A 16,154-nucleotide genomic window follows, 5' to 3' on the forward strand; every position below is an offset into this window, starting at 1 on the left:
TTTCCACACATAAAATGTTCCCACCAAATACTATTGCATCTGCATACATAGAAGTGACAATGTTTGCAATATTGAATGCACAGAAGTGCTAAAAAGATGGGATTCGTCCAGTCAGAAAAATCACTTCCATTTGACAAAGCCAGAATAAAACTTTTTGGTGTATACAAACATTGTTACGTTTTAATAATTTGAACTTGATAGATAAAATTATGAGTTATTGAGTATGCATTTTCATTTTAAGGTTTGAAAATTGTGTCTTTGAAACGAAGTCAAAATTAGTTCGGTATGGACAGCCAAATAAGCCGGATTAACCACAAAAAATGACCAACTTCAGGGGGCTTTCATTTTAAGTCTTTGCAAAATTTTCCCTAAACTAAAGTAAAAATAGCTTGTAAAGAGTTATAAAGCAGGATAAAGCGAAAACAAATCTTTCTTTACCGGGACACGTAATCTAACTCTGGTTTATTACTATTTTTAATATATTCCAGGCGCATATGTATTGAAATGTAACAAAAAATTAACAAGTGGTGTATTCTTGGGAGGAACATTGCATACAAGGAAAAGGCCCGAGAAAATATCCTTTTCTGCATGGAATGGCTCCGAATTGCATCCCTGTTCCACATATTCATAAGGTCAGTTTTTCATTCGTCCTTTCTAATAATTTTCTTTATACTGTTCCCAGGTTTACTAGACATTTGCAATTAGATGTACATAAGCGCATATATTATCTTTGTCTACTTTGTTCCGTGGCACTAACGTAACTGTCTTCAATAGACACAATTCTTTTCCATCTTCTCACACACTTAAAATGTTTATTTCAAAACTTCAAGATTTTAGGATTATCGTACTTTAATTAATTTATGTTGATTGATTGAATGTTAAACAATAATTTTAGTGCTTTATCCTATTTCGTGGCGGCACGTTTTTTGAAGAAAGAGTGCACAGAGATCACCACCTACAATGGCAGGAAATTCATTTTTTTATATTCTTATTTATTGCTTATTATATAGAATCAAACTGTTTAAGTGTATGCAAAGAAAAATAGGTAAAACCAAACTTTATTTCAGTCAACCAATCGGCCCAATCGGCTAACCTAGTTTAAAGCCTTAAATGAAGGCACTAAATTAGGCGAGGTATGACGAGTGCAAATCGATTTGTTTATATTTAAATCGCATTTAACATAATTGATGAATATAAACGGTATGTCCCTAATATACTTTTTTTTCCCATTACACACAACATTCATTTATAGGACATTAAATATCACATTAATATTTTGAGGTATTTTAATGTCAGAGTGGTTACTCTACACAATCAAGAGATGTGGTATGACTGCCAATGGGACAACTCAAACTCAGAAACAATGGTCACATTGTCTTAGCATTGCTACGCCGACTGAAAGTTAAACAAAGCAACGGCACTGCTGTCTCGGAGTTTGGGGACAAAAATCACACAACGTCAAAATGACACAGTTTAAGCAACTATACATTGTAGGTCACTGTAGGATTTTCAACAATCAGAAACATACCGTATAGTCAACTATGATAGACCTTGACGTGGAAAATTATATGAAACAGTTGAAAACTGTGCATACTGTGACACCTGTTGATGAATAAATTAGAAAAATGGAAGAATAATTAAACAGTCTTACCACAACCATCCACAAGCAAGGCCACATTATTCAAATGTTTGTATTAAAACGCATTTCTTAGGAAAAACAGTGATATTTTCTGTCCCTTAGGACTACAACATATATGCGCATAATCTAAATAAAATCTATTTGCATACATTAAGAACTCGTCTTAGATGCAAAAAAAGAAGCCGTGTTTAAAAACGTATTGTCAAAATATGTTTTAAAATGACTACAGATTAAATAATGCACAGAAAACAAATTCAAAGCAGTAATGACCATCGGGCATATGTTTTGTGTCCGGAAGGGTAAACAGTTCCTACTCCACTTGTGACGCCTGTGTTATGGTCATACATGTATGTTGTCAGATTCATATATGTCTTTTGTCAATACAAAACTAAAATTATGAAACCACTGACTATAGGTGACCAAACCAATATGAACTTTCGAGACGGGGTTTTTATGATTTCCAATAACACAGGAACCCACCGAGGGTGCTGTCCTTTCCATTTCATGATAAGGTTATTGTCATTAGCTTGATAGTCAATTAAGATATATATACATGGACCAGCACCGTGCCTAGCACCCATATACACGGATACGACAGTACCTAACACAATAAACAGGTCAGTGTCATTCCTTTAAAAACCAAAAAAAACAACTATTTACAACACATTAACATAACAATACAATTCGCATTTGTATTAATAAATATAGCATTGATTGATTGATCGTTGGTTGTTTAATGCCCAATGTAAATAGTTCGTGCAGGTTCAGGAAGATAACAATATAACATCCAGCATAAAGAGCTGCTACAACATATAGTTACCAAAATCTACCTGACGTTTAAAAATGCCATAGAAAAATAATCATTTTAGACCAACACATGATTGTTTATATTGTCATTAATTCCCATACTGGACGAGTTTTATATTTCAATAAATAATTGCAATTGCATGCTGTTCTATTGCGTTTGAAGTCACGTGACTTCATATAACACCTGCTCATTTTACCGTGAGAAAGTTAAACAAATTAACATAAAAGTTATGCTGATTTGTATCATATAAAGTATTCACATGATTTCTTTACATAATGTCCAACAACACAAAATACAACATGTGAGTCTTACATATGTATTATGTTGTTCTTGGTTATCGGTTGTAGGAGCAGTTTTCTCTGATTAATCAATTAAATTGCTTGTTGGCTGTTATTTTGAAAAAAAGTTATACATAAAAAAAAAAAATACTTTTGCAAAAAACTACGCTATATATTATTCATTGCAATAACAGTGAGTATGACTATATTTATAGGTGGACTATCATCATATTAATCATGATTACAAGGAATGTTGCAGCTCGTCATAAATAATAAAATATTGACCAACTTATAAACACTCATTTCGCATAAGGCAAACAACAAACTGGCACATGAACGAAAGCATTTTATAAAATGTAGCGATCGTTTCTTGATATATTGTAGAAAAATAAACCAAATGCGTTACGTGTAAACATACCGTGCTTGTAGTATAAAAAGAGAAGATGTGGTATGATTGCCAATGAGACAACTCTCCACTGGTCACCGTACGGCCTTTAACAATGAGCAAAGCCCAGCTATAAATGGCCTCGAAATGACAATGTAAAACAATTCAAACGAGAAAACTAACGGCCTAAGTTATGAAAAAAATAAACGAAAAACAAATATGTAGCACTTCAAGATAGTTTTCTATAAAGTTAAACGGAAGTTAATGTTTAAGAAAGCTGTGAAAATAGCAAAATTTGGTGGAAATGAAAAGGATTCTGAATTGGTGTTCTGTTATACTGTTTCATATTTTTGGGTATTTCTGTTATAACTTCGGAAGGAGTGGTTTGAATACAATGAGTAAATATGCACCTGTGATGACATCATTAATATATTGATATCCAACATTCTAGATGTTCTTTAACATATTCTAAAAAGAGACAATTAAAGGTATATGAGTTTGAACTCCAAACTTCCTGGTCTATGTGTACTTTAGTATCTTTATGTCTCCTCAGGATTACATCCTTTTTTAAATTTTGAAACAAAGCAGACCAAAACACAATAGTAGAATCAATTGTTGTATAACGTGTTCACATGAAAATGATACTCCTTCACTATGGAGTTGCACTCAAAATTAAAAGGCTATTTACAAAACAACGCAATACATGATTATATGCGTACAATGACCTTATTATACTTATTTTAATACGGAATTTCAGTAATAGTGCCTTATAAAATGCATTTTCAGTACATTGTCAGAAAATACTTTTTAGAAATGTCTATCAGTGACGGATTAAGAAATTTTCAAAAGGGGGAAACGCTGACTGCTCCAGCCATGCTTCATTGTTTCACTATTTATGTAATTAACCAAATTTTTACCACATAAGATGTGGACTGGGCAGATGCCCCCTTTACTTTTTTACTTGGGAATGGGGTGGGCATTTTGAAAATAAACATACAAAATTTCTTGATCCCCCCAAAATATTTCACTATTTTTATTTGATCCACCCCCAGTAAAAACATTTAGAAAATTTTGATCCCCCCTTTATCAAACATGCCAAAATTTTAACAAATTATCTATCATGCAAAACACTTATCATGTTATTTCACGAAAATATTGAAAATGAAATATTCTCAGTGGATTGAGTCCAAAGACTTATTTGAGGGAAAATTTTCTTGAAATATGGCTCTTCCATGAGGCCTCTTCCATGAATATAAGTAGGTAGAGCAAGCCAGTGCTCTGCAAGAGTAGTTTTTTCTGACTTTTTTTTTCTAATTTCCTATATAAGTATATTGTGCCATTAAAGAAAACTTGATCCTAAGTAACTCTAAAACATAACTGTTTGAAACGGTAACAACACATTATTTAATAAGATGAATTCTATTATATGACCCTCTCTTAAACGCTACTTAAACTTAACTTTTACGTAAGGCCTCGTTAAAACCTCAATTGAATCACTACATTTTTATATGGATAGTTCATGCTTTCAGCTTGAACACTTAAATTACTCTTTTATTGTCACATTTCATTCATAAACGTGTGATAGTAACCTAAAAAGTTTGATTTATTAGCCTAAAAAGTACAAATTTTGAGGGAGTTAGAGGCATAAATGGACCCAAAGACATCTTGTAATGAAATCAAAAATATACATTAGAGGTGTTTATCATCTCAAGAATGATCTTGTGTATCAACATTCAACTGTTTGTATGCAGATTGGATGAATATTTAATTATTTATTGGAGAATTTATTGCTCAAGATTATATTCTATCATGATGCGGCGTGTCAGATTTGTATTTTTGGACAAAAATTTTAACAAATCGCTGTATACTTCGTTTTAATTTATACTTAATTTCTCTCAAACTAATAAGCTGATTAAAACAAAACTTGGCAGTAATGCTTGTAAATATAGTGATTAAAATGAGTTGTGACACAGTCAGTAATGATTAAATATATTTTATTACGTAATTACAAAGTCAAGAAAGATTCTAAAGTTCAAATGTTCGAATGTTCACAACTGTCTTTAAAGTAGAATTGTTCGAATGTTCAGTATCTCACACGGGCACGTGATCGTATAGTATAACGGTTTCGTCCTTATGGAGTAATTCGGATGTTAAGAGCATATCTTCGAGCCTACCCACGAGGGGGGAGACCTTGACGGAATCTCCGGTACCAATCTCTTGTACCAATCTGTCCTCCTTCAAGTCCAAAGCTGGATCTTATATATCCAGTTGTCCATAAACATTGGCCCATAGCTAATGGCCGGTTACGTATTCGTCTGGATGTTAAATAATTCTAGTCTATGGTTAATTGTCAAACTGCAATTACCCCCCTGAAGGATACATGTTATTTCACAGTAGACATGGTCATTTATTGGCTGCAGGGTATACATGGTATGTCTATAATATTTGAACAGATCGTTATTTAAAAGTGTCCAAAGTGTACATTTCATAGAATGTTCGGTTATGCTGTAATTAATTCCTTTTTAATGAATTTCCTAATTAATACTCCAGTAATAATATTAATAATTAATGATATGAAACACAAATTGTGTTACATATTATGCCTTCCATCCAAAATAGAACGAAAGTTCAATAAAATACGGTAGTTTTTCTTCCTGTAGATTATCCTAATAGTTCATTGTAAGGTTTCCGGTAACCATCACCACACATCTAAAGTTTATAAAGTTCTATAAGTCCAATATCAGGATATAATAAGTTCATTACATTCATCAAGTCCAATATCTGGATATATTTACACATAGTTCATTCGAATCATAAGTTCAATATTTCAGTATAAATAGTTCATGTTTTATTTCCGTCACCATCATAGTATAATGTTCATCAACTACTGGAAAGGGCGCAAATCTTTGTACAAGTGTCAGTCATCATCATCTTCATTTAGAAGTAGTTGGTGCATCTAGCTGGTTGGTTCGTCCTTCTTAAGAGGCTGTTAATAACATCGTCATTGGGTTAAGTTTCGTCCTTGAGCAATGGCGCAGAGGAAAACATCAGTCTCTCTGGAAGCAGTAACATCTGTTCCAACCAATTGCGTTGACACCATGTTGTGCCAACGGTTCGTGGCATTAGAACTCGAACTCGCACCCTTCTTTTTGGCTAACCAAGATATATTCTTAATAAATTAACAGTACAAAAATATGGCTATTCCAATGAAGATCGCACCTTAACCCCACTGATAAATTAAAACTTATTTCAATTTGGAAAACTAAAAATTGTCAACTTCCCCTTTGTTTCTTTTTTTTTTTCATTATCAATCGTCTGGTAAATCTTTTAGTTCTCTTGATTATTCAAGCCTAGCTAAATTTGATAAAACACTTTCTTTGTATAAATCAAAAAAAAAAAACTATCAAGTTATCTGGTTAAAACAAAAACAAAATAAATAAAAATAAATAAATCTTGTATACAACGTCTACAATTTTGAGAAAATCTACCTAATAAAAACAAGATATGTTTATTTATTCATTACTTAAGATATACAATTATGTATATATTTACAATCAAATAAGTTAATGAATCATTAAATGTAATCCCTACACCTACATGATACACATGAAACATTTTTTTTTAATAAAAAAAAATATATTTTACCTTGTTACCAATTGTAATACTTTTATTTCTTTAACCTTAGTGCCTCATTATTTAATCTTAACTCTAAGTAAAGACCAAAGATTTATTCTCATCACTCTTTAAAAAAAAAAACCATTTAAGATTCCTTTGATAAAATTTCAACTACGTCTTGTTACTGACTATTTTTTTATATTTGACAACAACAACACCAACAACATCTTGTTGCAAAAAAAAAATGTTGTTCTCCTTAATCTTTTACATTTTTTCAAAAATAGTATAAAGTGTCCTTATCATAATGATCCCTTCCTTTTTTATATATCTAATAAAAAAAAAATTATTTGTTTTAAAATTTCCAACCTACTGCCTATCCTATTTATACATTTCAATACGGCTCAGCGTTAGGGTATAAATTGAAATCTGATTTTAAAACTTAACTAACATCTTAAAAACTAAAACAATTAAAAAAAAATCTATGCCTACTTATGAACAAACTGACACATCGTTAAGATTCTTTCTTCAACTCCTTAATTAATTATTTCCTTATTCTTATCTTAATTTCTAATATTAATCCTCATATTAAGGTGTTCATGAAAAATTTCAATTTTACTGTAAAGCTAGTTTTCCTTTAATATCAATTATCTATTTCACTTAAATTTTCTCGTTACGCTCGTATGTCTCTTTTTTTTTTTTTTTTCTTAATTTAATATCAATCTACCACAACAATACTAGTATGTAAATCCCTTAGGGCAAAACATATTTATGTGCTATTTTCTGAAGATACGTCTCTTTTCCTATTAACAATATGTAAATATGGCGTAATCTAACACCATAAAAAAAACTTGCACCATTTAATTACTAACATCACTTATGTTAATCAACCGAAGAAGGGGTTGGAATCTAAAATTATAGACTATTTGTTTTCTCTAAACAAATGTGCGTACACACTACCAACTTACGTAAATCCATACTTATCAATGGCTAAAATACGCAAACAATGTATCCTCAATGTACCCTTAACTTCATCTACCAAAGGTTCTAATTCAACCTTAATTTACACCGGTGCTCTACTCATTTTACGTAAAACATATGTTTTCTAGAATAATTGAGTGTATCTTCAAAAAAACAACCCATAATATGACCAAAAACCACCATTAAATACGGAACAAAAAATGCTAATGTATCAAACATTTTATCTTTTTACAAATTTACTTTAAACGAAAAACTAGCTTCTCTATAACTTCACAAAAAAAACCGGTTTATTATTTTTTTAAGAATCATATGTGTAATCTATCCTATCTCTTAAACAACACGTACCGCATAAAAATTAACACAAAAAAATAACCTTTCATTCTGATAAAAAATGTGTATAATATTCATAATTTTTATATTGACCTATAATACCTTAAAACACCCAATAAAAAGTTTTATTTGAACCACATCTCGTGAACAAACTTCAGATTTTTAGCCTTTAAAAAAATACGGCCTCAATTCCTTTAAATCAAAAACTTTACTTAATATGTGTGCCATCCCTTGAAAAGCCATTTCTACTTGTTGTACTGACATAGAAATATCTTGATTGTCCATTAAGAAAAATGAAAGTAACTGAGTTCTTACCTTTTATATTCCTTCGCGTTATTTTAGACAATCCAAGTCGATCCTGGTCAAACGGCATCAAATTTTGACTTATGTGACACAGTCAGTAATGATTAAATATATTTTATTACGTAATTACAAAGTCAAGAAAGATTCTAAAGTTCAAATGTTCGAATGTTCACAACTGTCTTTAAAGTAGAATTGTTCGAATGTTCAGTATCTCACACGGGCACGTGATCGTATAGTATAACGGTTTCGTCCTTATGGAGTAATTCGGATGTTAAGAGCATATCTTCGAGCCTACCCACGAGGGGGGAGACCTTGACGGAATCTCCGGTACCAATCTCTTGTACCAATCTGTCCTCCTTCAAGTCCAAAGCTGGATCTTATATATCCAGTTGTCCATAAACATTGGCCCATAGCTAATGGCCGGTTACGTATTCGTCTGGATGTTAAATAATTCTAGTCTATGGTTAATTGTCAAACTGCAATTACCCCCCTGAAGGATACATGTTATTTCACAGTAGACATGGTCATTTATTGGCTGCAGGGTATACATGGTATGTCTATAATATTTGAACAGATCGTTATTTAAAAGTGTCCAAAGTGTACATTTCATAGAATGTTCGGTTATGCTGTAATTAATTCCTTTTTAATGAATTTCCTAATTAATACTCCAGTAATAATATTAATAATTAATGATATGAAACACAAATTGTGTTACAGAGTGAAATACATGTATAACGACTGAATTATAGGGATTATGAAGCACCTATGCAGCTTCCTACATCACCAAAGTCTTGTGATGTCTTTTTTTTAATGATAAGTACCTTAATCCGCCTGCTCGAACTTAGTCCACTTTACTGACTTTTCCCAACTTCCTGTCCGATGTTTTAATGTATCTTAAGATAACTATAATGCATCCTCAAACGTGTTTCGATAAAATTGAGAATGGAAATGGGGAATGTGCCAAAGAGACAACAACCCGACCACAGAAAAAAACAACAGCAGAAGGTCACCAACAGGTCTTTAATGTAGCGAGAAATTCAATAGTCTAGCTGATGATCTTTATCCAATTTAACGTTCCCCTTTGTCTTCAAGTTATGTAAAATTATACGGGGAGCTGAACTATGATGTAAAATTCAACTGTGACTTAAATTTACTTAATCAAAATCACAATTTATAAAAGTAAATCATCAAAGATCTACTACAGTCTTGAACACGGAGACTTCAAGTTGGCTCACACCGAACAGCAAGCCATAAAGGGCCCCCAAAACGACTAGTGTAAAACCATTAAAACGGGAAAAATCAAAGGTCTAGTCTATTTAAAAAAAAAAAACAAGAAACAAAAAACACTTGTGAAACACATCAACAAAGACAACTACTGACCATCAGATTCCTGACTTGGGACAGGTGCAAACAATTTTAAACGTTTTAATGGTACCAAGCCTTCATCCTTATCTGAAACAATAGTGTAACATCACACCATATAAGCCTGAATACTTTTTAACTTACATCTATATCGTTAGGTAGAAATGACTTATTGATTGTTGTTTCCTTAACGTTCAGTGACAAATATTAATTAAATATATGCATATTCTGGCGGAAAACAAATAAATAAATGCAATAAGCAGTTGCTGGGCATAGATTAGGGCGACACGTTAACATTTAAACCCGAAAGGAGGTCATACTATATAGAAGCAGATAAAAGCCTTGCAACAAGCCACCTGTGAACTTCTCAAAGAGTTGCTGCAAGAGTTCAGTTATGTAGAGAAAGCTTGGCACTTTCAATTTCCAATAAGAGGATCCAGAATAAACGCCCTCAACGTTTCAAACTAATTACAACATATATTATCATGATTATACATGAAAGCATGTGCTCAAAGACAATTCAATAACTCTACACGATCATTTAACAGAATTTACACGAAAACTGGAATTTTTGGTAAATTTCTGTTCTTCATATTAATTTGTTATTATTAACATGTAATGCTTCTTTTTAGCATCCTTATAAGTTAAAAAACTATCGAAAAAAATATTTTGTAATTGATATTGAGTGGTTAGGCAACACTTACCTGCCTCTTGCCCGTGAAGTTTACACCGCGATATGCCGGATTAGACCGTCGTAGGAGGCGATGTGAATTTAACACTGACGTGTCTTTTGTTGTGTTAGCTGTTCTCCAATGAGGATCATTACGATTAAGAAAGTGGACGACAGATCCGTCAGTACTGTTTCGTCTTTCTTTTTTACAGTCTTTTTCACATAATTTCTGAACAGTATCAATACTATATTTCCTATCATGACGCCGGTTCATCTTTTAAATTCTAGCAATTTGTAAAAATGAATTATGTCAATTAATAAATCTGAAAATTATCGAACAAACTGGTATCTAACTTTTTAAACAAATTACAATTTATATGAAAAGTTTAACCAATAAAATGCAACCTTTTTGTTATTTCAAACAATTACAATCTATCGAATAAAAACCTATTTAATTCTATTATAATGTCGCCTGATGAAGATAGGTTTTAATTCATCTTTTACACCATGTTAACCTTTTTCTGCTATTCGTTTGATTTAAGATGTAACCGATAAGTATACAATTTATTTCGTATTCTATAAAATGCGTGCTTTGTATTATTTATTTATTATTAAAGTTAATGTTCACACAATTAAACGGTATCTAAAGATCCAGTCGAATACAGTCTTCGTAAATCAAAACAACGCAGAAGGGGAAAACCCTATATATTTGACAATAAGAACATTAAACGTAGAACTGTTAAAATAAATTAAAAAAAAACAAAAACGAATTAAAACAATCTAGAAATTATAATTCTACATTTTTAATGTTTTACGGAAATCTGTGAAATTTGGTTTATCTTTTCATTTTCATATATCGTCCAGACCTTGCATGACATATTTCCCACTGGACGTTAAGCAAACAACAATCAATCAATCTATCATTTTCATATAAACAGCAACATCATTTATAAACAAAAGAATTATTCGCTATTCGTTACTCGCCATTCCGCAGCTTTACTGGAATATATAAAAAAGAAGATGTGGTATGATTGCTAATGAGACAACTATCCACAAAAGACCAATGGCACAGACATGGAAGGTCCTATTGTATTAGGTCAAATTTGTGTTTTTTTAGTCTACTTGCTGCATGGTAAGTATTTTGATAGTGACAAAAGTTTTGTACATGATCAGTTAAAACATGTCAATATCAGGTCACGTATATATGAATTAAAACATTGACTTATGAATGAACTTTAGCTCCATTGAGTATAGTATTTCTAAATTGTGTAAATTACTTTTGACATTTAAATTCAAGTTCTGAAAACAAATGCTATGATTTTTCTAAATCAAGATAATGTCATCTGTATTAAATCATTTTTTCAAAATATGGACGGTGATTCTCTAAAAGGCTAAGCTGAAATGTCAGTACCTAACATCACTAATGTATAACTATTTCTTTTATTTAAAACATGCATGGAGATTTAACTGATAAAATTGAGAATGGAAATGGGAAATGTGTCAATGACACAAGAGCCCGACCAATGAGCAGAAAACAGTCCAAGGCCACCAATGCGTCTGAGCATTGAAGTCTAGATGAACCTTTTTTTTTTTTAACTATTATATGTATGACTAACAGAATACATTCTAAACGCTATTGATATGACATCGGTTAAGATAAAACAGATAGATCCCGACTTCAATAACAACAACATAAACTATGACAGTTGATATAGCTTTCAACATGAAACACTTTTTGCTTTTATTTTTCATGAATACTGCGGTTTTATTATTATTCGTTGGATACTAATTTTCATGGTTTTCGAAGAAAAATGTGAAACACAAATTCAAATGTTCAACGAATTACTACTTACAAATGTAGGAGATAACTGTATTGTATTTTAAGCTTCGACGGCATCAAGTAGGGATTTGATGGTCGCAAATTAAGTTTACTGGCGACGCGTTAGCGGAGACAGTAAACGGGTATTTGCGACCATCAAATCCCAAATTGATGCCGTCGGAGCTTAAAATACAATATTGTTATCTCCATTCTAATGAAACTGACAGAAAACAACGTTAAAACATGTATTTAAAATCTTCCATATGCCGTCTGGGCTTGCGCGTACGTCCCATAGCATCAATTGTCAATTGATGCCATGTAAGAAAGTGACGTTATCCAATCAAAATGAACGTTACAAATGTTGTTGCATTAGAATTCATAATCAGGTTGTATGCAGAATATGGCAAAACCATGAAACCACATATCCACGAAAAGGCAAGTTTTCAGCAATCCACGAAAATTGATACCCACAAAAATAAGTGAATCCCAGAATAAGTGCCAACTTCAGCAAACAAAAATTTGCTCATAATCAGACTTAATGCCGACATTGAGGTGTTCCATACTTCCTAGCGGATTACGACTTGCATGCCACTGTCATGATGTCTGTAGCAGCTAACACCTTTTATGCTAATTGATGGGCGTCCGTGATGACTGTGATTTCCACAACAGTTGGCTGATTGCAGGCCTAATATTGCAGTACTTAATTCTTTATTTAAAATATTGCTATAAGTTCTAGAAGAATGTTGCATTGTGCCATCACTTCAATATTTTAAAAGGTTTGAAAATAATGTTCCTACTATTTTTCATTTGGGACATTCATCTTTTACACAAATCACAGCCACTTGTACCTCTTTTTATTGTTTCCTTTTTTGTGTTGAAAATTTTATGAATATACATGAGAAGATGTGGTATGATTGCCAATGAGACAACTCTCCATCAAAGTCAAAATGTGTAGAAAGTAAACAAATATATACTAGGTCAAAGTAAATTTTCTTTAATATTTCAAATTGTTTTCTCATATTTGATGTTAACTTTCTCTTATCCTTACAATCTTACAATTACTTTTACACATAAGAGTTTATATGTGGTGTCCCTCTATTCTTATTTTCTAGTAGAGGAACAAGATGTATACACTTCTGTTATTTTAAGATCGAAGGGATAAGTGCAAGTTAATTTAATACAGTGAAAATAAAATGGAATAAATTTAGATTTACTACGAATAATAAAAAGAAGAAAGAGCATGTGACGAAAATTAGTTATCTATCATAAGCTGTCTATCATTACGTCAAGGAAGATTAGGAAGACGAAAGGGGACAAAAGTGTAAAAGGGTCAGACATCATCATAGCCATTCTAATACACAAAGCAGTTAATTAGTATAGTCCAAAAACTACATTATTTAAGAAAATTGTGATCAACATAAAACCCACTACAAAATGTACATCTTGATGAATTAGTTTATCTTGCTAAATGAAAAGGGATACAAGCCCCAAACTGAATCTCAAATATGTAATAGCATGACTCTCCTCTAATGGAGTAATCATTATGACTGGATTCTTTTTTTCCAATGACCTAATGAATCGTGCATATAAAATTTGATTTAACTTTTAACTGGACGACCTTTTATAAAAATCTAAAAACATTGCTTTGTAGCTCTTTATGACTAAACAGAAAACAATCATTTGGTATATCATTAGTTGATAAGGCTATAAAACGATTGGTATTGTTTTTCAATTTTGTTCCGCTTATACATGTATATGGTCTTAAAGAAAAATGCAGATGGTTTTAGTAATACCAACTCTTTTGAAAAACTTTCTGGCAATTTCTCCGTTTATAAATATCATAATTGTCTTAAATTGGTTATGGTATAATTGAAAATGACTAAGTTACGGCCCTTTTAAAAGTGCTATTCTAAACGCCACGAATTAGACTTCTGTGCTTTTTAATAGGACTATTAGTGTCAAGAATTTAAAATTAAATTTATTATTGGTGTTCTAAACATGATAATGACTAATGATGTTGACCTTCAACCACTAGTTACTATTTAATGTATCATGATGGAATTTGTGTTAGTGGTTGATGTTGTTTACGCACATATGAGAGAGAGAACAAACTATAAAGAGATTCACATTAGACGAAGACCGCGCAACTATCTAAAGTAGTCCAGGTCGTGGAAGATACATACATGGTCGAGGTGAAATATTAAGGAGGGTATTAGCAACGGAGTGGTATCGGAGCCAGGTAGAGCGTGACAAAGCTTCGACAATTTAGAACACGCTCAAAATTAACTTAGCAAGATCGGGGTGTTTAGTAGTCGCTGTAACATCGTATGCAGGTGTGTTTAGTAGTCGCTGTAACCTCGTATGCAGGTCGTAGACGGAGCGCAATGGAAGTAGTTAAATACGCGCTAGTCGCAGATTGAAACTACGATTATTTCACGCTTGTATTACAACCGCTACGCCTAAATTACGATATGACTACGTCTATATACGGATATTGTCGCTCTCACAATGCCTTCCTGATTCGTGCACCAACTCTTTACAACAGCTCATTAAACAAGGCTGGTTTAATTCTCACATAGTTGAAAAATCTTTAATCCTTAGTTCATTCATTAGCTGATCCAGTCTCCAAAATATAACCCCCCTTCAGCAAAAAGATATAGCCTGACACGGGCTTTAAATTGTTCGTTGATGAAGCCCGTACGGTGACCTATAATTTCTGTTTCATTTTGGTCTCTTGTGGAGAGTTTTATCCTTGACAATCATACCACATATTCTTTTTTATATATAGCCCTACGTTTCCTCATTATCCTGTTACTTTTCTTCCCGGCAGGGTCATTGCCATCTGAACATGAAAATGTCTTGTTTACTTTGCAACAGTGCAAGGTGTATTAGAACTTGATAGTACATTTTAAACGAGCATATCGATTAGAGCAACGTAACTAGAAAACCATACATGATATCAACCCACGGTCTGCTTTAAAAGAGAGTCGAAAGATACTAGATGGACAGTCAAACTCATAAATCGAAAATAAACTGACAACGACATGGCTAAAAATGAAAAAGACAAACAGACAAACAATTGTAAACATGACACAACATAGGAAACTAAAGAATACGTTCACTGATCAAGGGATAGCAGCCAAGCGTATTCCTATTTGAAATTTTGCTAGTTAAGACATCCATCCCCTGATACCGATCCATATTACTCATGTGGAGGGCCGGTTAGTTACAAATATGTAGGTCATTATTTATCCAAAATATATTTCTATTTTTTCTCAACAATATATTACATGCATGAGGTTCTTTGTTTAGATGAGTTAGTTAGGTAAATCAAATAATACAAGGGATTGATAGTCATCTTTCGTACAGTACGTCAGTTCTCTTACTTACATTCTGTTTTACTTGTTACTTTGTGGTGTTACGTCTTACCTCTTTGTTTTGAAACGTCTTCCGAAGGAAATGAGCCTCGGATCTGCATAGCTTCCGGTGAAAGTTTTCATTCCTTCCGGCCGGAATATCTCCATCACTATTTGATAGAATATCGGTCATTTTACTGATTGATTTACAAAGAGTTTCATCAAAACTAGTACTGCCGTGTGTGAACGATCGAAGTCTTCGCTCCGTTTTGTCCTGTTGCGGAGGAACGTATAAGCTGAAGCACCTTTGACGCCGTATCCCATGACGATTCATAGTGCTCAACAATAAATTTAATCTCTGTTTATTCGTAAATAATTGATGTTAATAATTATTATTTGAAAGTCACAGTGATCTCTTCTCGCATATTTACGTCAGATTTGAAGCATCCATAGTGAAAATCATTTTAAAGTAATTTAAAATTAACTTCGCCAAATATTCAGTAATTTGACCATATGCAGCGAAATTACACATACTATATCACACTTATTTTACAATAATCTTCTGAATTGACCCAGTGGAGATGAACAATTTTACATGTGTTGTTTTTATT

The 16,154-nt window shown here is 32.4% G+C and overlaps 1 protein-coding gene across 2 annotated transcripts in view; it reads right to left on the minus strand.

Annotated features, from left to right (window-relative positions):
• The window catches only part of LOC139526882 (protein unc-13 homolog D-like), a 49,256-nt gene extending 33,370 nt beyond the window's left edge, over positions 1 to 15,886 (minus strand). The window contains exon 1 of one of the 2 annotated variants that reach the window (XM_071322024.1): positions 15,617 to 15,886. In XM_071322024.1, coding sequence (XP_071178125.1) covers positions 15,617 to 15,877 — 261 coding nt within the window. In that variant the 5' untranslated portion in view covers positions 15,878 to 15,886. Of the gene's footprint in view, positions 1 to 10,402; positions 10,719 to 15,616 lie in introns of those variants that run through there. The other variant, XM_071322025.1, reaches the window with a different exon arrangement.
• Between the last annotated feature and the right edge of the window lie 268 nt (positions 15,887 to 16,154).

Source organism: Mytilus edulis, chromosome 6, assembly GCF_963676685.1.
Source record: "Mytilus edulis chromosome 6, xbMytEdul2.2, whole genome shotgun sequence".
In the NCBI taxonomy this organism is placed as follows: Eukaryota; Metazoa; Mollusca; class Bivalvia; order Mytilida; family Mytilidae; genus Mytilus; species Mytilus edulis.